Here is a 26,708-nt window from a genome sequence, read left to right on the forward strand (position 1 = left end):
AATTTTCACAAATTCTGCTGCCTCAGTTTGTATGATGGCAATTTGCATATACTCCAGAATGTTATGAAGAGTGATCAGATTAATTGCAATTAATTGCAAAGTCCCTCTTTGCCATGCAAGTGAACTGAATCCCCCCAAAAACTTTTCCACTGTATTTCAGCCTTGCCACAAAAGGACCAGCTGACATCATGTCAGTGATTATCTCGTTAACACAGGTGTGAGTGTTGACGAGGACAAGGCTGGAGATCACTCTGTCATGCTGATTGAGTTCGAATAACAGACTGGAAGCTTCAAAATGAGGGTGGTGCTTAGAATCATTGTTCTTCCTCTGTCAACCATGGTTACCTGCAAGGAAACACGTGCCGTCATCATTGCTTTGCACAAAAAGGGCTTCACAGGCAAGGATATTGCTGCCAGTAAGATTGCACCTAAATCAACCATTTATCGGATCATCAAGAACTTCAAGGAGAGCGGTTCAATTGTTGTGAAGAAGGCTTCAGGGCACCCAAGAAAGTCCAACAAGCGGCCAGGACGTCTCCTAAAGTTGATTCAGCTGCGGAATCCTAAAGTTGATTCAGCTGCAAGCTCTGTACTGGCACCACCAGTACAGAGCTTGCTCAGGAATGGCAGCAGGCAGGTGTGAGTGCATCTGCACGCACAGTGAGGTGAAGACTTTTGGAGGATGGCCTGGTGTCAAGAAGGGCAGCAAAGAAGCCACTTCTCTCCAGGAAAAACATCAGGGACAGACTGATATTCTGCAAATGGTACAGGGATTGGACTGCTGAGGACTGGGGTAAAGTAATTTTCTGGAAAAAAAGCTTGTCGGGAGAAGACAAGGTGAGCGCTACCATCAGTCCTGTGCCATGCCAACAGTAAAGCATCCTGAGACCATTCATGTGTGGGGTTGCTTCTTAGCCAAGGGAGTGGGCTCACTCACAATTTTGCCTGAGAACACAGCCATGAATAAAGAATGGTACCGACACATCATCCGAGAGCAACTTCTCCCAACCATCCAGGAACAGTTTGGTGATGAGAAATGCCTTTTTCAGCATGATGGAGCACCTTGCCATGAGGCAAAAGTGATAACTAAGTGGCTCGGGGAACAAAACATCGATATTTTGGGTCCATGCCTAGGAAACTCCCCAGACCTTAATCCCATTGAGAACTTGTTGTCAATCCTCAAGAGGCGGGTGGACAAACAAAACCCACAAATTCTGACAAACTCCAAGCATTGATTATGCAAGAATGGGCTGCCATCAGTCAAGATGTGGCCCAGAAGTTAATTGACAGCATGCCAGGGCGGATTGCAGAGGTCTTGAAAAAGAATATATTGACTCTTTGCATCAACTTCATGTAATTGTCAATAAAAGCCTTTGACACTTATGAAATGCTTATAATTATACTTCAGTATTCCATAGTAACATCTGACAAAAATAACTAAAGACACTGAAGCAGCAAACTTTAGAAATGTATATTTGTGTCATTCTCAAAACTTTTGGCCACGACTGTACAGCGTTTACAGTGTATATCTCCACGAAAGCGAGAACATTGCCTATAAATCTCAATCACACTATAAAGATGAATTTCTGCGATGCAGATTGAAAAGAGCCCTAGGTCGTTTAGGGTTTCAGGGGAAGTTCACGGGAAGTTGAATGTTAATTTCTGAATTCAAACAACATATCTCTCAGAATCTCCATTGAGAATGCCTTTTAGTCCTGGGTTAGGCTTAATCTGTGTCTGGGAAACTGGCCCATTATTTCCTACCTTTTTAATACTGATTTGAAATTTCAAAGAGTAGCCAATCCAGGGAGAGACTGACAAGGTATAATGCCAAAGTCATCTTAACATAAACAAGAGTTTGAAAGGGACCCTTGTCGCCCTGTTATGGTATTGCATTACAGTAAATAAAGAAGAACAGAACAACACTGACATTGTGTGCTCCTTGCAAACTCCTTGCTCCCTGAAAATTGTCAAAGACTCCAGCCACCCTTGTCATAGACTGTTCTCTCTGGTACCACACGGCAAGCGGTAACGGAGCGCCAAGTCTAGGTCCAAGAGGCTTCTAAACAGCTTCTACCCCAAGCCATAAGACTCCTGAACATCTAGTCAAATGGCTACCCAGACTATTCACATTCACATCACATTAACTTTACCTATACGTACATACTACCTCAACTAACTGGTGCCCCCACACATTGACTCAGTACCGACACCCCCCCTATTGTTATTTTTTACTGCTCCTTTTGAATTACTTGTTACTTTTATCTCTTAGTCTTATCCGTATTTTTTTTAAATGCACTGTCGGTTAGGGGCTCGTAAGTAAGCATTTCACTGTAAGGTCTACTACACCTGTTGTATTTGGTACATGTGACTAATAAAATTTGATTTGAATTCAAATATGAGGAAGCTTGACAAGTTTGTCGTTATGTGTAAGGTAAGAAAGAACGCCTATTAAAAGTGTGCCAGTTATCAGGTCGTACAACATGCCTACAGTATGTGGAGGCATGTTGTTCACTTGTATATACAGACGCCAGGACCAATAAGATATTTTACATTACCTCCACCGGAGAATTTATGGGTTCTGCAGTAAAAAATAATACACGAGTTACAACAGGAAAAATATGACTTGTAGTGAATATATAATACAACTAAGCCTACAACAGCAACACACTATCTCATCAACTGAAATGGTGTCTGACTTCGCTTTTATTTCCATAGATACACTTTGTGTCCTACCTACAGTACGTCCCCCTTGTTTGACACCTCAAGTAATATAGGTTTTTGTTCCACAAAAACATATTGCTAAAGAGCAACACTAGACTCATGATACTACCTAACAGACACAACATTTGGTTTAAAACTGAGTAAAAAAAATACAATTTCAAGTTCTCTTGACAGGCAATTGATATTGGGGCTTTTTGACTGGGGTTTTCTTTGTTCCTTTTCAAGTTATGTTATCTTCAAATATTTACACACAGAAGGACATCATCTTGATCCTCTGACTGAACACCATGGAGATCCAGTCACTCGTTTCACTAATGTTCCGTGGTAGACAAAGAACACTTATCACTAACAGTACAGTTGGGGTAGGGGGCAGGTCAATGCAAACTAAAAGTGTAATCTCTAATGCCTGAATTTGCAAATTTACCAGAGATAGATTGAATACTTAATCATTGGATGATACACAGTTTCAATAGCATCTGTGTCATGTTAATAACACTTACAGCAGGCTTCTCTGTACAGTATGTGATATATAGTATTATTACACTCTAAGACTCCGTTACGCTCAGTGTAGTCCAATAACATTCATAGTTGGCTCCCCTAGAAAACAGTACAAATTGAAGGAAAGTCATTTGTATCCAAAGCATTGGTGAACAAATATTATGGATATCATTAGCATAGAAACTCTTGATAAGGTTTTTATGCTCTGATATCTAATCCTGGCAACACTACACATAACTCCTTACCCTGTGGCATTAATGTAGGTATAGGTAACTACCCTCCAATTACAAAAAAACATTTTTTTAACTAGGCAAGTCAGTTAAGAACAAATTCTTATTTTACAATGACAGCCTACCTGTCACAAAACCCTCCCCTAAACCGGACGACGCTGGGCCAATTGTGGGCCACCCTATGGGACTCCCGATCATGGCCGGCTGTGATACAGCCCAGGATCGAACCAGGGTGTGTAGTGATGCCTCTGTCACTGAAATGCAGTGCCTTAGACCACTGCACCACTCGTGAGCCTTCAAAAACAGTGTTGGGTACAGACAGACATTTTTATTTTTTTTATAAAAAAGCATACGCACAAGGATTCAATGGTTTCTTTTTATAGTGAGAGTTTAAGCCTGCCTTTTCTTGTTTCACAATGATAATATCAGTAAGACACCCAAGGGCCTGATGTCCAACGAATGCAAAAGCAAATGTCCAAAAATATAAAGCCAGGATTTTATACAAGGCTTAAATCATTGAGTGTTACTTTTCCTAAAAAGACAACATCGGTGGTTTTACAATCTTTGCTGAAGATTGAAGTGAATCCTTGTCCATCATTTAACACCATTTTAGTAGAGGGAAATAAGTGTACTAAAAGGTCAGACAGTACAGTCACCCATTCCAGGACTGGGGAGGAAGAGAACTACACAACTAGAATCTATATGCCCTAATTATCATCAGTCACATAACCCAAATTCTAACAGCGTAGATGGAAAAAAGCATTTGTCCAGGAGAGAATGAAATGTTGAAGTCAGAGAGGACTGGACAGCAGCTTGGAAAGCTGAGACTTAAAGCTTCATTAATGGACTTTCTTTGATTTTGGACTTCCCGGACAGTCAAAGAGAGTAGCAAACACATAACAGTATGTAGCATCTGCAGCATGCAATGCTCCATGAGTCTGTACTTGTTAATTCTCTATGTTCAAGAGTAAAGAGTGGGAGGTTCTTCAGCCAAACTGTCTGTGCAAATATACTGTATGACTCATTTTCTAAACATAACTAGTCTTTTGGGACTGCGGGTGTCATGACAACTAGGTGACGATGATGCCAGCTGTTTTGTCCGCACCACTGTTCCACATGGTCAAGTTATATATATTTAGGATTCCAATTGTGAGTTTAAGCACAAGGTGTAAGGCAACCCAACCAATAGATCAAAGCAACCAAAATACAATGATACCTGTTGTTCATCTGTATGTGCAAAATGGGAAAATGCAATGCCAAGCAAAATTATATTATATTGTATTATCTTATGTGATTCATTTTGATTTGATTATCAACATAATGCAGTCTGTGGATCTGAGTTAAATTGAGGTGTGCATTTGGAGGAATTGCGCAACGCATGAGGTTGAGGACAAGACCTGGACAGGATTCCATGTTATAGACTGAAGGAAGGATTGCTGTTTGGCTTGGAGCCTTCCCCACTCACGCCCCCTGTCTGTCATGCTGGGTATAGCACACATGGTGGAGGGGTAGGTAGGGGATGATGAGATCAGGGTGAAGGGGTGTGATCCAGCCCCGCCCAGTTCCTGCCTCAGACCCCTGGTCTCTGTGTGGGTAGCGAGGGGAGACCTGCCCCCCTGGCTTTGCCCTCCTCCAGACCTCCTCTGGAGCATCAGGGACAGTCCTGGCCGTGGTCCTGACTCCTGCGTCGTCTCTTAATGGCCACTTGATGGTTCTCGTTCATCACTCCACTGTCCTCCCCCCTCCTCCTCTTCCCCTTCCCTGCCTGTTCGAGCACACAGATACAAAGGAGAGAGACTTGAGTAAAGAATGTTTATGGAAGTCATGTGTAGATTTCTTCCATTGTGCTAAAATAAATAACTTTTCCTACATTTTGTTTTGTAATATGAATTAGTATAATATAAATGTTTATGTTAATGAAGACACAACTTGATAATAGATTATGGAGTAAAATGGAAGCATCAATGAGTGGTCCTTTGTAGCTTATTTGCTAGAGCATGGTTCTTGCCACGCCAGGATAGTGGGTTTGATTCCCAGGACCACTCATACAGAAAAAAATGATTATGCATGTGTCACTTGGATAAAAGTGTCTGCTAAATGGCATATATTATAATGAGAGAATTTGATAAAAAAAGTTCAAATAAAGTTGCCACTCAATACTACCACTAGGTGTCAGCCTAGTACCAGTAAGTGTGAATCTCTAAACCATGAACGATGGACTACAATAGGTCAGCAGCACAGCAGAGATGATTGAAATAGATAAACGTGTGATATCACATGTATCCACTTACTCAAACAGAACAGTGAATCAGGTCAGATTGTACAACTGATTACACATCCAGATTACATCCCAAATGGCACCCTATTCCCTATATAGTGCACTACTTTTGACCAGGGCCTATAGGGCTCTGTTTAAAAGTAGTACACTACATAGGGAATAGGTTGCCATTTGGGATGGATCCCATCCAGACTGTGAAAGACGTTGATACAGACCTTGACGTCACGCTCAGCGAACTTCTGGAACATGTTGGCATAGATCTTCTTGTCCTTTTCGTGGTGTTCCCGGATATTGCGTTGACAGATGGATACTTGATCGCGTGCCGCCCGGTTGGAGGGGTTGACCTGCAGCACCAGTTTAAAGTCAGACATGGCCAGGCTGAACTCGTTACGGAAGAGACGAGCCTCCCCACGCCGGTACAGAGCCTTCTCATTCTTCTCATCCAGCTCTATCACCTGGAAGATACACACATAGATACTATATTGGTAACTATATTTGTAACATTAAGGTGTACCTACAAGGATTTATAAAGGGCTTTATAAGTTTATAAAGCTGTTTAAGTTCGTTTATAAAGCTGTTTAAAAAAAGTTACAGAATGGTTGAAAATGTGTGATTGTAATTTTAATGCTTGTCAAACAGATTAATACATGTATACAACCCCAGTGACCCAGAGCAAAAAGTCATAGACAAAAACAACTGTATGCTATTCCATGAACAGGTGTTAGCTGCATGCTCTATGTGGCTTCAGTATGGTATACGTGTATATGTTTGTGGGGTTTCTCATGCGTGGTGCCAGGTATGCGGTGAGAGTGTACCTTGTTGCAGTTCTCCACAACCAGTGCGTACTCTCTCAGCTTCAGGTAGCACATAGCCAGGTTGAGCTGGGCAGCCAGTAGGAAGTCCTGGAGCTTCTGCTGCTCCTCCTTGCCCACACCAAACTCCATCTCCAGCCACGACACAACGCGCTGGTACTGGACCACCGCCTGAAGGTAACGCCCCGCCTACAACCAGGGACAACACATGGGCTAAGTTTAGCAGGTCTCTCATACAAAATAGATTTTAGACAACATTTTCATAGTTCAAAAGCGATGTACAAAGTACAAAAAAAACTGTGAACCTAATTATAATCTCACAGTTGTGATTTTGAAGCTTTTCTTCAACAATGTGCGGTATGAGGTGTTGATTATTTAACTAGACTTTAGTAATCTGAGCAATATATAAAAAGTCACCTCTTCATAATGCACGTTGTTGAAGAAAATGTTCTAATTAAATCACTCTTCCAGGTTATAATGAGGTTTATGGTAATTTTGACACTGTACAATGCTTTTGCACTATGAAAATGTCGCTATTTGTCTAAATAAATCGTTAAATAAATGAAAAATTCTGAAAGAAAAAGAAAATGCAATTTTTCATGTCCTTGTGAACTTGTTTGCAGGGTTCAAGTTCTGCAAGTTCACAGGGTTTGGTTCAAGTTACTGAAATATTCATACACAGATGAATCCAATGGCCCTGAGATTTTTGTCTATTTTCTGAAAGAGAGGTGGCCCACTATACCTTGAAATATTGGGTCCCTTTCTGTTTGGCTGCAGCAGACAATTTCAGTTTCTCCTTCTGATCCAACTCCCAGGATTCTTTGGCCTTGAAAAGAGAACATATTGTTATGTTTCAGAGGAGGAGATTTGAGGATGACTTTCATTGATATGATGCCTGTTTCTTCCCATTATTTTCTCCAGGGTCACTCTGCCATCATGCAATATCTAACTGAGACCCTCATTGTCTAAACTCCACCAGCTCAAATAAAATCAATCTGTCGGTATCTTCCAGGGACACTAACAGGATACTTGAACACATTGTTGTTACCCTATCTAATCCAGCAAGTATAACTCACCTTCTCAAAGTTGTTTAGAGTCACTTCATACACCAGGTCTGAGTTTGGTCCAATCTTATAATGTGCTCTACCCTCTTTTCCAAAACCATACCTACAAAAAACAAGACAGAGAGTATTGTATGGCTGATTAGTCCTGACATACACCTGTTTCATGAAAGGCAAACATAAAGTCAAGATTTTTGTATAGTGATGCTTGTTTAAAGCAGCAATCAGCAGATGAAACAATAACAAAGCGTCCTCCCTAACCCTGTTTTGGTAAAAAGCTGAGTGATGGGGCTGGATAAATGTAACCACTCTCAAATCCATAGATATGGATTCAAGGTCTTACCATCCATGATATCAAAATTATAGTTTTAACCATGTTTTGAGGCAATGTTTGTTTACAAACATTGGAGTTCTCTTGGGGTACGACAGTTGAACTAAGCTCATGAGGTATTTATAAGTTATATTCTTCAAGAACCAACGGGTATATATCAATCATTTATAAGTCCAGAAATGTATGTAGAAACTGCAGATTGACCATTTAAAGTAACTTTTCCAGATTTCTATGAAATATTACCCATAATTAATTACAATATGAGTGAAATAGTTTTCCTTCCAAAAAAATATTCCCTATGTTGCAATGGTGTTGGCATATACTGGTCATTCAAAATAATTAATGTGAGTAGACCACTGATTGGTCTACTCACTAGCAGAAATGTTTCTGTTTGATATATAATTTGAGGTGAGGTTTTGGATGTCTTTTTTTAATATATTTTTTTATCTGGCCGAAAAATACGAGTATAGGATGAGTCAACAACATTATTTGGGTATGAGCGTATCTACTTTGTGTTGCAACAGGGACACTTCAGCAATAGGTAGTGATGTAAGTTTGATACCGGAGTTTCGAGGTATGTGTCGAAATCGCTAACGCCTCGATCGCACCATCTGGATGTATGCAACAAAAGTTCAACATTCACCTTCTGCTACCATTTCTGTGAAGCCGTTGTAAGAAATTGTATAAGATACTGGTAACTTGTTTTAACCACTTCTCAACATAAGCTATTCTTGGCACAACATGCACCCATCCCCACTACTTTGTCAGACCCACACACACATCCCCTCCCCCATGAATAGGGCCTGTGAAAACAAACGCACATGCAGGATGCCTTTGGATGTGACTAGGACAAAGAACTGTGTGAAAAGCCAATGGAATGTCGACATCAGGCCGAACAGGACTACCCACGACCCAGATCGACCAATCGGAAGGCCAGACGACAAGATCAACCTACTTTGCTTGTTGCCTATATAATCTGTATGTACTGCTTAGAGGGTCTCTCTTCCGACGATTTCATACAAGTCAGACAGAAGAAGCCGTACTGTACGATTTACTAAGATATTTTTACATATTAATAAAAGGCCTTATTATATAATAATCCACCTCGTCCTATGTCTCCACTTGATCTCCTGTCTCCAATAAACGTTTTACTAACACCGTTAACGTATATAGTTTGACACATACAGTACGTTCGATAAATCCAACATATGCACCACACAGAACGTATTTGTTGTTCAAATAATTGTATTTAGTTATAATTGTAATTATATTTAGTATAGTATAAGCTTCTGTCTTAAGCATCCCATTTTTTTTTATATATACTGTATTAAACTTGAAGGCAAAAAAGGGAAGCATGAATTCCAACTTTAGGCTACTGATGCCAAAAAGGTAAAACTGCGCCACAGAGTTTGATAAAACCAGTGGAGAACGAAAAAGTCTATCTGATAATCAGATAAGCTGCTATTTATTGTTGACCAGCAAATGTCACTAATGTGCATTGTGAACAAATAATGAAGCTACGAGTAATTAACCGTTTTTTGGAACAATTTGGTAAAAGTGCCGAAGCCTTCAGAAATCCTCGTTTTCCCATCACTAGCGATAAGGAGTAGAGTAGAGTCATCACTAGCGATAAGGAGTAGAGTAGAGTCATCACTAGCGATAAGGAGTAGAGTAGAGTCATCACTAGCGATAAGGAGTAGAGTAGAGTCATCACTAGCGATAAGGAGTAGAGTAGAGTCATCACTAGCGATAAGTAGTAGAGTAGAGTCATCACTAGCGATAAGGAGTAGAGTAGTCATCACTAGCGATAAGGAGTAGAGTAGAGTCATCACTAGCGATAAGGAGTAGAGTAGAGTCATCACTAGCGATAAGGAGTAGAGTAGAGTCATCACTAGCGATAAGGAGTAGAGTAGAGTCATCACTAGCGATAAGGAGTAGAGTAGAGTCATCACTAGCGATAAGGAGTAGAGTAGAGTCATCACTAGCGATAGGGAGTAGAGTAGAGTCATCACTAGCGATAAGGAGTAGAGTAGAGTCATCACTAGCGATAAGGAGTAGAGTAGAGTCATCACTAGCGATAAGGAGTAGAGTAGAATCATCACTAGCGATAAGGAGTAGAGTAGAGTCATCACTAGCGATAGGGAGTAGAGTAGAGTAGAAGCTCTTACTTGGGTTTTAAGTAGAGCATGCAGCATTCTCCTTTCTGCATCTTCTCCATGGCCCTGTCTACACCCAGAGGAACGCCCATGTCCTCTGACTCGCCCACCACGAATTGCACATCCCTGGAGTCAAACAGACGCTCTTCACAGCGACCCTCCAGGTGTACTGTGGGATACAGGAGGAAATTGGAAAATAAGATACTTTTTTGAATGGTAAATATTAATATTATTATATTTTACTTAATGGGAATGGACTGTTCAGATAGAATAATATAGTTTAGATTGTTCAACATGTTTAGTTTGAGTGTTCAAAAAGTTTTTTTGTCTTGTTTGAGACTGTATAAAAATCTGTAAACATTTTGATCACAATCAATCTGATCACAGTCACTAGCTAGGTTTCCATCCAATTGGTGACATATTTTCATGAGAATATCCCCAAAATCTGCATGAATACAATATGCGCATTTTCCCATCAGATATGCGTTTCCTTCTAATTGACTTGTTGCGGATAAACGGTTGTCGGTGATGACGTAGTGCACATAAAAATAACTTTGGTGATTAAATTCCCATGCACTGAATAAAAAATACAAGTTAAATGGGTTTCCATCACATTTTCAACTCTGGTTTTGTCACCAAATAAATTGCGGTTATGTAGCGAATATGCCCACTCTGGTCTTGGTACGTGTGCTCTACCCAACAGCTGGCAGATATACAGTGTGGGTAGGCTAGCCTACATGATGACGTTATTATGGACAAAATAGCGAGATTCTTTTTATTTGTCAAACAGCAGCCAAACCTTGATCATCATGTCACCAGAATAAGACCCTCGATATTTTGTTTTGGGTAATTTGTTTTGTTGACATTTGGAAAGTTTTTTGCTGTTTCAATCAGGCCTGTCGTAAAAAAAAATATCCAACATGCACTTTACTCAAATAAAAAGGTTGGATGGAAACCTGGTTAATGTGAGACAAAGCCTTTGTACCAAAATCAATTAACATGTTGATCACCAAGATCACAGTCAATTAGATCACAGTGAATGTGATAGAGAGAGAGCATGTCCACCTTACCGTATACTGTTGATCCGTCGTTGGGGTTATTATAGCCCTCCCCTTTGACCTTTATCCTCCTTGTGATGCCGCCGTCGTCCGTCAGCACCTCGCCTTGGAAGCTCAGCAGCTCCACCTACAGGAAGTGAAGAAACACGTAAGGACAGAATAAAACGCCACGTCACATCCATGTGTTGCCATAGCAACACTGGCAGCAGTGGCACACTTTTACACAATGGTAACCGAAAGATTCCAGAATGATGAAAATGATGACAGAGACAGTGTTATGTGTTCTGTTCACAATGCCGAGAGAGAATCTAGGACAATGCACAGTCAGAATATAAAGGGGAAACTTGTTACGTGCAGAGGAAGGCCTATATACCATCATCCCCTTGGCAACCACTAAGCTTTACCTACCTCAAACTGTAACATGGCGTTGGGAGGTATTTTGGGCGGGCATCCAGCTGACCCATAGGCATATGCTGGTTTACAGAGGAGCATGCACACCTCTCCTCTCTGCATAGAGGACACACCGATATCCAAGCCCTTAATCACCTGACCTGTGGAGGGAACAAAATTAGAGACATGACAAACAGATGTAGGCTACATATGCAGTGACATATGGGCGATACAGAGTTAGATTAGTTCTTTCTTCCATACATACAGATGTCAAAAATGTAAGTATAATATAGAAGCTATATGTACAATATGTACATCTGTATGTCCTGACAACAGTTCTTCTTCAGCTGAAAAGGTATCTGAGATGTTTAGAAACGAGTACCGCAGTAAGAGGCAGTCTCAGACTTGGACATACCCTTTCCCAGACTGAAGGTGAAGGGTTTTTTGCGTTCCATACTGGAGTCAAACTTCTTCCCATTGATTAGTTTGCCAGTGTAGTGTACTGCTACCTTGTCCCCAATCATGGGTCTGTCCCCATCCTCTCCCTGGTTTTTCACCACCTGTATAAAGAACAAATGTCAGCCCTGAGATAATCTCAACTCAGCATGCTAGTACTTGTTTCTCTAGCTAGACAGTGATGATGGTTTCTTCGTGTCACATATTTCTTTTTCATGTACCCCTATTATTATTTTTCATCCTAACAGTTAGGCATTTCTTGCAGTGCTCTGTTTTAGAGGTAACACCGAGGATGTGCTCAATACAAAGGAACACTCTTGATTCTGGTGGCAGAATTATGAAGGATGCGTTTCTCTGAAGTCTCTCTGATTACTGTGACAGGGAAGACTTTGTGTGTGTGCTTCATGTAATAAGTTGAGCTGCACTCCTGTATGGAGCTTGGTCTCATAGACTAGACGTAACATAGTAAAGGTACATCTGAAACACTCAAATGAGTAGGATATGTTACGTTTGGTATGGTTACAGGCAAAAAAACGAAAGGAGGTGGTTGGTTGGGGTGGATGAGAAGGTGGATGAGAAGGTGTATAACGGTGAACGTTTAGCAACCCAAAGGTTGCGTGTTGGAATCTCATCACGAACAACTTTAGCATTTTAGCTAATTAGCAACTTTTCAACTACTTGCTACTTTTTAGCTACTTTGCAACTACTTAGCAAGATAACTAACCCTTCCCCTAACCTTAATCTTTTAACCTAACTCTTAACCTTAACCCTAACCTTAATCCTAACCCTTAACCCTAACCCCTAGCCTAGCCATCTTAGCCAGCTAGATAATGTTAGCATTAGCCACCTAACCACCTAGCATTAGCTACAACAAATTGGAATTAGCAACATATCATACGTTTTTGAAAATTAATAACATATTGTACGTTTTGCAAATTCGTAACATATAGTATGTTTTGCAAATTCGTAACATATCATAAGAAATGGATAATGCACATCCACGAATTAATACATACCATATGAAATGTAACATATACTAAAGGGAGTGTCTCGGTTTACATACAGAATAATACAAAATGCTCTGAGACCAGGTTGCTGTATGCTAAGACAGAGTTTGTCCCTCACAGAGGAGGTTGGGAATGAGGTTGAAGCCTACCTTGAGAACTCCCTCGTCTTTGCTAGGAGTGACGTCGATGCCCTTGGCAGCAAAGACCACAGCAGGAGACTGGTCATCCATGGACTGGTCCTTATCTGTGGTCATATCTGCATCTGGGCATGCTACTCTAATCCTGCACAAAAGAGTCACACACACATTGTTTAAAACTGGGATGTGCACCAACGTAATAACAGACTCACAAAACCCCACCAACACACAAAGCCCCCCTTAAAAAAGGCCTTCCAGAACCACCTGAATGTCAATTAAACTGTAATCAATTATACGCATATGCTTTAAGTAGGTAAATGTGTTAGCTATGCTATATCTCTGACATTCTGTAAGTCAGGGAATTACGTTTCTAACCTCTCAACTCTGTTTCTTCTTCATTCTGATAAAATGCATGAGCTGACGCAGTGTATGTAGAGGTGCTGACTAACGGAGAGTAAACTCTGTGCCGTTACTTATTTTGAGACTTGCAGCACAGTACATTATTGGGAGACAGTTGAAGAGCCAAACAAGCTTTCTGATGATGAGCTACAGAAATAATATCCTCATATACCTCAATGGCCAACCTTCTCCCAGCCCACAGTATATTATGGTAACTCTGGGAATTTGCTACAGTCATACCATCATATTAATGTCAAGACTCCAGTAAACATGCTGGTTCATAGCAGTATACTACGCTCACATTCACTTTTGACAATGTCGAAGGTTTCAATTCAACCAAAACTGCAATGTGGTAACCTTTTTACGCAGTAGCTTGTTTTTTTTCCCCATGGTCAAATTTTTCCAAAATTGTTTCTTCTTCATTCTGAAAAAAACTGGACCGTGAAATATGAGATCTGTTGGAGCAACAGTGCCGCCACTCTTTGTGAGACATGCTGCACCATCGTTGTTGGGTAACTGTTGAAGAGCTTTCTGGTGATGAGCACATTATAATATTATCCTGATGTCTTTCTATAGCAGCCTTTATCTCGCAAACCACAGTATATAATTTAAGCACATTTGAATTCATACCATAATACTAGTGTCGTGTGTGCAGTGGATGTAGGTCTGACCTAACTAACTGTGATACAAACTTCTCACATTTAATGACTGAAAATGCCACACACGATGTGTCACAAACACGATGGCTTTTTGCTCTAGGACGGCCACAGGCCTCACAAGACTCTTCTGAAGGTCCACGGTACCAGTTTAAAAAATGTATGAAAGTATACAGTACCAGTCTAAAGTTTGTACACACCTACTCATTCAAGGGTTTTTCTTTATTGTTACTATTTTCTACATTGTAAAACTATGAAATAACACATATGGAATCACGTAGTAACCAAAACAGTGTTAAACAAATTAAAATATATCTTATATTTACGATTCTTCAAAGTAGCCACCCTTTGCCTTGATGACAGCTTTGCACACTCTTGGCATTCTTCTTGGCATTCTCTCAACCCCCATCCTCCCCGTTCCAGAACAAGAAGTGTATGCGCACAAATGGCAGTAGTTTGTAAATAAAGTCACCTGGATCTGTTCAAGTTATGTACCTCCTCTGAAAGCAATGTCTAAGTTACAAATGACAACAAATATTTAATGAATGGGTGACAATTTGCATGACAACCAACTAAGAATTTGTTGAAAAGCCAGTAGCAATCTTAATGAATATTCTGTTACCACCACCTGTTGCATCTTTTCACAAGTTAAGATAAGATAAAAATGTACTTTATCCCATTCGGGCAATGAGCTTAGGGCCTGGTACCATGCCTTAGGACATGAGAAAATTGTCGTAGTCACAATCAGGGTTAGTCATCAAGTCATCATCATTCATCAACTCCAGACTTGAGATCCGCCCGCCATGACGTTATGTGTCTGCTATCTAAAGAACGCTGAGGTATTAAAAGTGTGTTATAGAAATCTCAGGTCCTCCATATGCTGTGTTGCTTTCATATTTGCCATTTTAACCTTTACTGTGTCAATGTTGATTTTGGAATGTCTTTATCTGTTTTTAGCTTTAGCCTGGCTGTGAACTATGGACTAACTTTTAAGATATAACGTTGACGCTATTAAGCTTCAGTGTTTTCTGTGACGTTGGATATTATGCCCTATTGACCCATTTTAAATCAATTATAAATGTATGATTTATTTAATACAATTATCGAGTCATTGATTATTGAATAATCTGTATTGACATAGTATGACATTTTATGGGATAGACAACAATCTTATGTTGAATAAAATTGTCAAAATGTGAAAACTATGAAGGGATCTAATATCAGATGGTGTAGGCTATTTCAAATCAAGGCAGAAACATTTTCTTAAAAATGTCTTCAATTGAAGCGGACTGAGGAACACGATGAAACAAGCACAGTACTGTAGCACTTATTTCTGCACAGTTTGTAATGTCATCATTTCACCATACCTCAGAACACAGAACAAAAAATAAGAAAACATTATGCTAGCCCAACACCTATCTAAAATATCTAACAGCTAATTGAAGAACTTGCACCATACTGTTAAACAAACGTGAAACAGATTTAAACCATCAACATAACCTTTATGCTTAGCTAATTCATTCATGAAACCTTTTTGCTGTTGACTTCTCTTGCTCAATGAATACAAATAGCCCATTGTAAGCTAACAAATCAAACATCCCAAGTGGACTTTGAGTCTTTCAATGTCATTACAGCATGCCATGACACCCACCATCTCAGATTGTTCTGAAATTGTTTCTGTAGTTAGAAACAGGTAAGCTTGGCATTCCTAAAACATTATTTTGTTGAAATTACATTTTATATCTGAGAAATTCAGCTAATTGATTGCACCCAAAGGTCCCATTTTAATTTATAGGATTCAGATAATATTCAATAAATATAGTACCTATCATCCGATTTGGACCAAACCTCTTCCTACCAATAAGTAAAGGCGTCCACATTCATCCCAGCCGAAACAGTTCGGAAGAGTTTGTGCATATATTATGATGACATTTTGTGACGCTTTTGTTCGTTTTGGACTTCGGTGAGGGTTTTTTGGGCAATTCGGGCACACAACATTTTTTCAGGAGGCAAGCCAAAGTTCGGAGCCAAAGTCACGCCTCTTTGTCGGTGATTGGTGAACAGTAGCGATTCTTCAATAATGTCTTTGTTGTCAAATTCTTTAATTGAGAAATACTGCACCAAACATCTTAGATAAATGTAAAATTAAGATCTCCCTGGCAAAAACATCAAAATGAATGACAGATTTCTTGAGTTATCTTAGATTAATTCTGACTATTTTGAGGAAGTGTACTTCCTCTCAAAATGGACAAACAGTACTATTGACGTTTTTCTCATTTCTCAAGCGAAGGTCTTTTAAGGGAGTATGCAAGCGCACTCGTTCGGTTCGGCTAGACGGGTACGGCTAGGCGCCAGCCGTACTGAAACATGCTGACGCCTTAAGACATAAGGAATCCCCAAAAATTGTAAAAAACCCGCCACTATTTCGCTGGTCTCTTTTGTTTGGCTCATGATGAAAATACATTTTGTGTGTCATCCTCACAAATCAAGCCAGTCCTCCATGAAAGCAAATAAGTCTGTCCTTCTTTTACGCTTAATCTTTATCCAGGAAACGGGGCCTTTGCCAGTGGTTTATTCCCTTCATAAAAGGTCTGTATTAGTTACTGTTAGACCATTCCTGGTGAACAAGCAAACCATTAGGCTACAGCAGTTATACTAGTTTCATTGTTATGGTCTCTAATGGTCTTCAGTGGTAAAAGTCCCAAACACACAATGTATACTGTTTTGCAATTGTAATGGTATTGGGTTGCATTGAGTTTAATGGTAAATGTCACTTTCACAATACATATAAATCTGTTTCCTGATAATTTTATTGAAAACATGATAGCCATGCAATTCATTATTTGATTAGGGTTGTCACAACATTTTAGTCCCTAGCCCATTTCTACATCAAAGGTTTGGGCTTGTAGGAAACGTCTTCATATAAGAATTGCATAGGGATAGCCCTCTCAGAGAGCGGCCACTTGTTGGACTATTCAAGGAGAGTTGGGTTGAAGCTACTATAAGGACACACTGAATTGCTTTCATGGAGGACTGGCTTGAATTGTGAAGATGACCACACAATTAATTTTCATAATGAGCTAAATCTATTGGTTTTCTACCCAAAGTTGCGAAGGAAATTGCGAAATTGTGTGTAAACACAAGAGACCAGCAAAATGGATAAAAGAGTGTGGCTGTATAGCCAGAATAGTAGCATCTAGTGGTCAAAACCTGATACTTTCACACTATATTTATTGAATAGTATCTGAATATTATCTGTCCAACTTGGGTGCAATCAATTAGCTTAATTTCTCAGTTCAAATTATATTTCAACAAAATAATGTTTCAGGAATGCCAATTGTATCTGTTACTAACTGCATAAACGATTTCAGAACAATCTGAGATGGTGGGTGTCGAAGTCCTCTTTCTTGTGCTTTTTGAGGTGGAACAACCCCCTTTGTCATATAGGCTATAACAGTACATAATTGACTGACTATGAGTGGCCCTCCACAGACATCCACAGTGAAGTCACACACACAGCTGATACCAATTCTCTCCCTACACTTTCCCCTTGGCCCTAACCAATTATGTATATAAACCCTGGATTGCTGATGCAATGTATTGGCAAAAGAGAGTCTTTGAGGCCACTGGTTGGCCATTTTGGCACTCCCCAGAAGAAGTAGTCCTCCATAGGAATGAATGGAATTCTACAGTATTTAAATTCAATGCTTTAGGGACAAAATTACATGTTTTTAAGTGTAGTTTGGACAGTAACATTAGTACTTTTAAAAAATTATACTTTACAGTGGCAATCAGCAGTAATAACGATTACAAAACACCCTCCCCACCCCTGTTTTGGTAAAAATCTGCTGAGGGACGGGGCTGGAGAAATGTAACCACTCTCAAATTCATAGACAGAGCTATGGATGTAAGGTCTGATTATCCATGAAATTAAAATGATAGTTTTAACCATATTTTGAGGCTATATAGTGTATGTTTACATTTACTTTGCTTACATTGAAGTAAAATAATAATATTTTGGTTTCCCATGGGGTTTGACAGTTGAAAAAAGCTCATGGGGCATTTCTTAGCTATATTTTTCAAGAATCAATGAATTGCTAAGTAAAAAAAATGGATATAGTATAATGCCTTCCTTTACTTTTCCACATTTTGTTGTGTTAAAGCCTGAATTAAAAATATATTTAATTGAGATTTTGTGTCACACAACACCCCATAATGAACATTTTTGAAATTAATAAAAAAGGAAAGGTTGTGTGTCGATTGGTGAGAGAGAAAATATCTATTTAATCAATTTTGAAATAAGGCTGTAAATCAACAAAATATGGAATAAGTCAAGGTGTATGTATACTTTCTGAAGGCACTGTAACTTCCTCTTTAAGGATTTTTTAAAAATATATATATATATAGGTGCGCTCCCACACATTGGCTAACCAGGCTATCTGCATTGTGTCCCACCCGCCAACCCCTCTTTTACGCTACTGCTACTCTCTGTTCATCATATATGCATAGTCACTTTAACCATATCTACATGTACATACTACCTCAATCAGCCTGACTAACCAGTGTCTGTATGTAGCCTCGCTACTTTTATAGCCTCGCTACTGTATATAGCCTGTCGTTTTACTGTTGTTTTATTTCTTTACCTACCTATTGTTCACCTAATACTAGGTGCTAGGGTCAGTTGGTTACCTGGAGTACTTCTCCTGTCTTATCCAGTGTCCTGTGTGAATTTAAGTATGCTCTCTCTAATTCTTTCGTTCTCTCTTTCTCTCTGAGAACCTGAGCCCTAGGACCATATGTCAGGTCTACCGGGCATGATGACACCTTGCTGTCCCCAGTCCGCCTGGCCTTGCTGCTATTCCAGTTTCAACTGTTCTGCCTGCGGTTACGGAACCCCTACCTGTCCCAGACCTGCTGTTTTCAACTCTTAATGATCGGCTATGAAAAGCCAACTGAGATTTATTCCTGATTATTATTTGACCATGCTTGTCATTTATGAACATTTTGAAAATCTTGGCGCTCTCTAATTTTCTCCTTCTCTCTTTCTTTCTCTCGGAGGACCTGAGCCCTAGGACCATACGTCGGGACTACCGGCCGTGGTGACTCCTTGCTGTCCCCAGTCCGCCTGGCCTTGCTGCTATTCCAGTTTCAACTGTTCTGCCTGCGGTTATGGAACCCCTACCTGTCCCAGACCTGCTGTTTTCAACTCTTAATGATCGGCTATGAAAAGCCAACTGAGATTTATTCCTGATTATTATTTGACCATGCTTGTCATTTATGAACATTTTGAAAATCTTGGCTCTCTCTAATTTTCTCCTTCTCTCTTTCTTTCTCTCGGAGGACCTGGGCCCTAGGACCATGCGTCGGGACTGCCGCCCGTGGTGACTCCTTGCTGTCCCCAGTCCGCCTGGCCTTGCTGCTATTCCAGTTTCAGCTGTTCTGCCTGCGGTTATGGAACCGCCACCTGTCCCAGACCTGTTGTTTTTCAACTCTTGATGATCGGCTATGAAAAGCCAACTGAAAATTATTCATGATTATTATTTGACCATGCTTGTCACTTATGAACATTTTTGAACATCTTGGCATAGTTCTGTTATAATCTCCACCCGGCACAGCCAGAAGAGGACTGGCCACCCCTCATAGCCTGGTTCCTCTCTAGGTTTCTTCCTAGGTTTTGGCCTTTCTAGGGAGTTTTTCATAGCCACCGTGCTTCTACACCTGCATTACTAGCTGTTTGGGGTTTTAGGCTGGGTGTCTGTACAGCACTTCGAGATATTAGCTGATGTACGAAGGGCTATATAAAATAAAATTGAATTGAATACCTTTTTTGCACTATTGGTTAGAGCCTGTAAGTAAGCATTTCACTGTAAGGTGTAAAGTGTTGTATTCGGCGCACGTGACAAATAAACTTTGATTTGATATATATATTGTATATTCATGCTTAATTTATATAATCTAATTCAAAGTATTTATGAAGGTGTATGTAATAGAATAAACGTGGCAAGTGTAGACGATAATAAATGTTTTTCTATAGCTTCCAAAATATTTTTTACAATGGTGGGTGAGTGCCAAGATGGAGGCACGGTGGCTTCAAAACAGCACCCCCTGTCAGTCATAGTGTATATATAAACCTTTGGCCCAAACCCTTCAATATTTGTAAATGTAGCAGCTGACACAGTTGATCTGTTGGCCCCCTAGATACCAAGTGACCTGCATCACTGCTGGTCTAGACAATCCATGCCAAACATGATAAACTAAATTAATTGGCTATTAATCATTACTATTATTAATTATTACTATGAATCATTGTGCTCCGTCTTCCCTCCTTACATCTCTTCCACCACTCTACCCCTTCATCGCCTCCCCTGATACATCTCTGCGTCTTTCTTTACCCCTCGCTCTCACATTTCACGTTTCATTCAGCTTCATCTCTTCCTCTTTCTGATGGAGAGTACCTAACTGTGTACTGGTGCTATTGTTCATAATGTACAGAAGTGCCTGTGGGTGCGCAAACACAAACACTCTATCTCTCTCATACACACACACATACTCTCTCACTCCATTTCTCTCATACAACCACATATACTCTCTCACTCCATCTCTCTCATACACCCACACATACTCTCTCACTCTATCTCTCTCATATACACACACATACTCTCTCACTCTCTCTCATACACACACATATTCCCTCTCTCTCGCTCACACACACACACGCACACACACACACACACACACACACACACACACACACACACACACACACACACACACACACACACACACACACACACACACACACACACACACACACACACACACACATCACACAAACAGATTTGATGCTTCATTTAGGTCTACAGTGCATTCAGAAAGTATTCAGACCCCTTCCCTTTTTCCACATTTTGTTACGTTACAGCCTTATTCTAAAATGTATTCAATAAAATAAAAATCCTCATCAATCTACACACAATACCCCACAATGACAAAGTAAAAACAGGTTTTTAGAAATATTTGCAAATGTATTACAATTTTAAACAGAAATGCCTTATTTACATAAGAATTTAGACCCTTTGCTATGAGATTCGAAATTGAGCTCAGGTGCATCCTGTTTCCATAGATCATCCTTGAGATGTTTATACAACTTGATTGGAGTCCACCTGTGGTAAATTCAATTTGTTGGCCATGATTTGGAAAGGCACACACCTGTCTATATAAGGTCCCACAGTTGACAGGGCATGGCAGAGCAAAAACCAAGCCATGAGGTCAAAGGAATTGTCTGTAGCGCTACAAGACAGGATTGTGTCGAGGCACAAATCTGGGGAAGGGTAGCAAAACATCTCTACAGCATTGAAGGTCCCCAAGAATGCAGTTCCTCCATCATTGTTAAATGGAAGAAGTTTGGAACCACCAAGACTCTTCCTAGAGCTGGCCACCAGGCCAAACTGAGAAATCTGGGGAGCAGGGCCTTGGTCAGGGAAGTAACCAAGAACTCGATGGTCACTCTGACAGAGCTCCAGAGTTCCTCTGTGGAGATGGGAGAACCTTCCAGAAGGACAACCATCTCTGCAGCACTCCACCAATCAGGCCTTTATGGTAGAGTGGCCAGATGGAAGCCACTCCTCAGTAAAGGCACATGACAGCCCTCTTGGTTGCCAAAAAGGCACCTAAAGGACTCTCAGACCATGAGAAACAAGATTCTCTGGTCTGATGAAACCATGATTGAAGTCTTTGGCCTGAATGCCAAGTGTCACATCTGGAGGAAACCTGACACCATCCCTACAGTGAAGCATGATGGTGGCAGCATCATCATGTTATGGGGATGTTTTTCAGCGGCATGGACTGAGAAACTAGTCAGGATTGAGAGAAAGATGAACAGAGAAAAGTACCGAGAGATCCTGCTCCACAGCGCTCAGGACCTCAGACTGGGGCGAAGGTTCACCTTCCAACAGGACAACAACCCTAAGCACACAGCCAAGACAACGCAGGAGTTGCTTCAGGACAAGTCTCTGAATTTCCTTGAGTGGCCCAGCCAGAGCCCGAACTTGAACCCGATCAAACATCTCTGGAGAGACCTGAAAATAACTGTGCAGCGGCACTTCCCATCCAACCTGACAGAGCTTGAGAGGATCTGCAGAGAAGAATGGGAGAAACTCCCCAAATAAAGGTGTGCCAAGCTTGTAGTGCCATACCCAAGAAGAAACTAGGATGTAGTCGCTGCCAAAGGTGCTTCAGCAAAGTACTGAGTAAAGGGTCTGAATACTTAAGTAAATGTGATATTTCCATTTTTTATTTGTAATAAATTTGCAAACATCATTATAGGGTATTGTGTGTAGATTGATGAGGGGGGAAAACAATTTAATCCATTTTAGAATAAGGATATAAAGTAACAAAATGTGGAAAAAGTCAAGCGGTTGGAATACTTTCCGAATGGACTGTATGTAAGAATCTCGCATTTGTTCTCACATACGTCAAAATTATATAAGTAGTGTGCAATCACTTGCCATTATTAACGGAAACAGCAATAACCATAGTAATAAAGCTTAAAATGATCATTCTTTTCTGGGACTGGGGCACTTCTTAATATGGAATGGACATCACTTCTAAGAAAAGTTGGAACGGAACATCATGTTCTGGGAACTGTAACGTTATAGCTTTCACATTGACAGGGCCAAATGTATTAACACACACACACATACACACCAATAACATGTAAGAATAATGAGTTGATTTAATGATCTAGTCAAATAATTGTGAATTAAACCTAAAATATGAGTGGCTCTGTGCGGTGGAATGCATGTATGCCTATGTGTGCCAGTGTGTCGGTCTGTCGGACTCTGTCTCTGTCCACCTCTGTGTCTGTGTCTGCCTCTGTCCATCTCTGTGTCTGTGTCTGCCTCTGTCCATCTCTGTGTCTGTGTCTGCCTCTGTCCATCTCTGTCTGTGTTCATCTGCGCAGTAGTGTGTGTGCGTGTGTGTGCGTGTGTATGTGTGTGTCCATCTGGGGTGTGTGTGTGTCCGTCTATGTGTGTGTGTCTGCGCAGTGTGTTTGTAAGACCGTGTGTGTCTGCGCAGAGTGTGTGTGTGTGTGTATGTGTGTAGAGTGTGTGGGGGGGAACACGATGTTCCTTCTGTTCTGAGTTCCTGGCACAATCTGATGGTGTTCACCAATCTGAAACCTACTCAGTCAGAACACAGCATCTGCTTCGGATGGCAATACCCAAGTAGGCTCCCCTCAACACAAATAGAGACTAACGCACATTACATAATTTTTTAATTGGGGAAATGCTGGGACTGACGCAGAAAAAATATATATAATTTTTTACAATTATTGCTGAAATGTTCAATCTGACTTTGGAGGGGGGAAAGTCAAAATTCTAAATATTAGAAGTACTCTGTAAAAAAATATATACTCTAATAACTGAATGTGTAACGTTACTGTTAGTGATTATGTACCACAGTATTTCATCCAATCACCAGTCATTCAGAATGCTTGTGCATGTTTCTTTAACTTCATCTTTATGATGAAGAAATGTAAACCATCTGGGTATAGAATTATCCATATAAGTTACAGCTGTGGTAGAGCCAGCAGCGTGCGTCTCTTAGTCAGAGGGACCGTGGAACTCAGAGACCCTGTGGAGAAATGCAGGGACGGAACATAACAAAGCCGAGAACATTCAGTCCTGAGAGCTCCAGCAGCACAGTCACTTCACAGATACACATTGTGCCTCAAAGCACTTTATCACAAGTCAATGCTTCACGCTAATCCACATATAAAGAGCAGCGGTAGACAAACTGGACACACTGTCTGGCTGTCCTGGGTGACAAAGACCGACGTGGTTACAGAGTGGGATACTGTCTGAAAGAACAGGACATTTTCTACAAGAACAGGACATTTTCTGTCATAGTGGATATTGTCTAACATAGGCTAAGTAGACATTGTCGGTCCTGGGGAGAGGGACACTGTCTGCCATGGTTCAAAGAAGGAGTTAAGTGAAAAATATTCATCAAATATTGGAGGACAAAGGAAGTTGACAAGAAAAAACATTTACTATTAAAACAAAATGAATTGGAAATATAGCCCTCATCAGGGTTTTCTATGAAAACCTTGGGTCTTTAGAAAGCCTTTCCTAACGGTTTTAGTTGAATTTCTCTGATTTAATAGGACACAATAAGAAGAGTGTTGGTTTTAATTATACGCACTTATTTTACAAGTCAACTTCCATTGTCGTCCAAGACTTGCTGAAATTTTCACATTTCCAATTTGATCCTTTTATTAAGCACCTTGGTTGGAAAGAAAGCCAGGTAGCAGCAGAATAGGCTTTCATCTAGAAGCAGGGAATGGAGTCTGATATGTAATGACATGGGCATTATATGACCCGAGGTAAGAGGTATCTGTGCTGCTAAGTCAATACTGTCTGGACTCGTTTCATTCAGGGCGATCGCTGGATGCCATTTCTTGGAAATGCTCTCTTTTTCTCTCTCAGACTCTCTCTCTCCAACACTCTCTCTCTGATTTATTTCCACAGGGTCACGTCGTCACATCTATCCGTACCATACCACTCTTGGCCCCTTAATCATAGAACGTCTAGGAGTAGAAGTGCTGATAAAGGATTAGTTTACCCTTAATAATGAATACAATTAAATGGACAGGTTGGTGGCACCTAATCCTAGATCAGTACTCATACTCTGAGACTTTATGAATATGGGCCAAGTCCTCCCTCTGACTGCCAGCTTTACCACCATAAAATACTAAAGACATGTACCCAATGCCATGTACTCTACCACAGAACCAACCTACCTGCCCCCACAACATTGGCAGATAGATAGGAAGGCTGAAATGCAGTAAACCATTATGTGGCCAAGCAGACCTTGGGAGGAAACCTTGGTCTGATAATACTGAGGGTACTGTATGTCCACGTAAACCCCCACACATAACAAGCCTTGAACACGTGCTGCAATAAATGCCTTGGTTGCCTTCCAACATGCAACCTGTAATTGTATACATGTATTGTGGCGCAAAGGAATTGACTGACACATGTATTTCTAACAGTGTTCTAGTTCATATCTCTTCTGCTCAGTCTTCCAGTTAATAACGAGACTGAAACAAGAAATGTATAAAAGCATGTTTGTTTTTTTCAAAGGAGAGTCACACCTATATGCTATGATTCACTCACTGCACCGCCAATGGTTCTGGAGATACACGTTGAATAAATGTAACATAAACGTTAATTGCAATTTCTTAATTACCTGTAATAAGAAGACATGGGGCTACGTTTTCATTTTAGGTCAATTTGATTTACCTTTAATGAAATTGAAAATATTAATTGAGAGTAAGACATTAGATACATTATTCACAGTGTGTGTGTGTGTGTGTGTGTGTGTGTGTGTGTGTGTGTGTGTGTGTGTGTGTGTGTGTGTGTCTTTGTGTTTCTGACTGTTTGTGCATGTGTGTAAGAGAGAGTGCAAAAGAAAGAACCGAAAATTATAAAGAGTTATCCTTTATAATAGCATTTGATTAAAACCTTCAATGGATGTAAATTCAATCCACTCTCAATAAAAACATTGACAAGTGATAAGTAGAGGAATAGAAGTAAGCATGATATCCACATGTATCTGGAAAATAAGCCTAGAACACAACTTAATAGAGTTGAACACTGATTCTAAATAAGACAAATAGGCTGAATCATAAGTATATAAAATGAAAACTTGTATGAATTTTTTATCTATTTATTCTGAGGCACCTTCATGTCTAACCGGGTACAATTGGATACAATGTAACTCGATTCCTACTCGGTCATGCTGGTTAAAATATGCCCAATAAATCAAACCAATTACACTTTTTCGATAAAATAATAAGAAATAGGCTAAAGCTGTAACTTACCTATTTATAATTTTAATGTTCTCTTCTTCTGTTGCTCGTGTGCTATAACTTCAGCCGGTGTATTACTACACTGGCTCTGCAACGCACGTAAGCACGGTGATTTCAAACCCGCCCTCTCATAACCAACCAGGGTACTTAATGTTCTGTCGGCAGTTTTTTACAGTCGAAACCCCCCGGCACTAGTGACGATCAACACGAGAGTTTGAGCCACATGGAGAAGAGAATTGAAATGACACCGTGAAGAAGGTGGAGGGAACTGGGGGTTGAGGGGGGGGGGGCATTTAGTGTACAAATTAAGGGCAGGTCTTGGAAAGTGGCCACAAAGTAACACAATGTTCCGGCTGTACTGTAGCTGCGCTCTGGTGAGGACACAGTGTTCTAGTAGACACCCTGACCCTTTAACCAGTTCTGTGCTGAGCGCCGCCGCAGCTCGCGCAGCTCAGCGCAACTACCGGGAACAGTCTGTACAGCAGCAGTGTACTCATGGACTGTCCTCGATTACGAACGGAACATTTCACAGATTTCAGAATGGTTCCATGCTTTATTGGAGGACAGATAGGATAGGTGCGCCATCTGGATTGGAATAATTTCTCAAGCGGGCGACATACTGGCTGCCGAGGTTATTAATGGG

General features: G+C 40.4%; 1 protein-coding gene across 1 annotated transcript; it reads right to left on the reverse strand.

The window, feature by feature from the left end:
- Positions 1–3,814: 3,814 nt before the first annotated feature.
- LOC139562347 (peptidyl-prolyl cis-trans isomerase FKBP5-like) lies at positions 3,815–26,300 on the reverse strand. Its single transcript, XM_071380021.1, has 11 exons — positions 26,078–26,300; positions 13,151–13,283; positions 11,954–12,098; positions 11,557–11,699; positions 11,161–11,275; positions 10,103–10,259; positions 7,619–7,709; positions 7,285–7,368; positions 6,546–6,731; positions 5,946–6,185; positions 3,815–5,217 (listed from the first exon to the last, which is right to left on the reverse strand). The coding sequence occupies exons 2-11, from the start codon at positions 13,253–13,255 to the stop codon at positions 5,104–5,106; spliced, it is 1,380 nt and encodes a 459-aa protein (XP_071236122.1). The 5' UTR covers positions 13,256–13,283; positions 26,078–26,300; the 3' UTR covers positions 3,815–5,103.
- Between the last annotated feature and the right edge of the window lie 408 nt (positions 26,301–26,708).

This window comes from Salvelinus alpinus, chromosome 2 (genome assembly GCF_045679555.1).
Source record: "Salvelinus alpinus chromosome 2, SLU_Salpinus.1, whole genome shotgun sequence".
Lineage (NCBI taxonomy): Eukaryota > Metazoa > Chordata > Actinopteri > Salmoniformes > Salmonidae > Salvelinus > Salvelinus alpinus.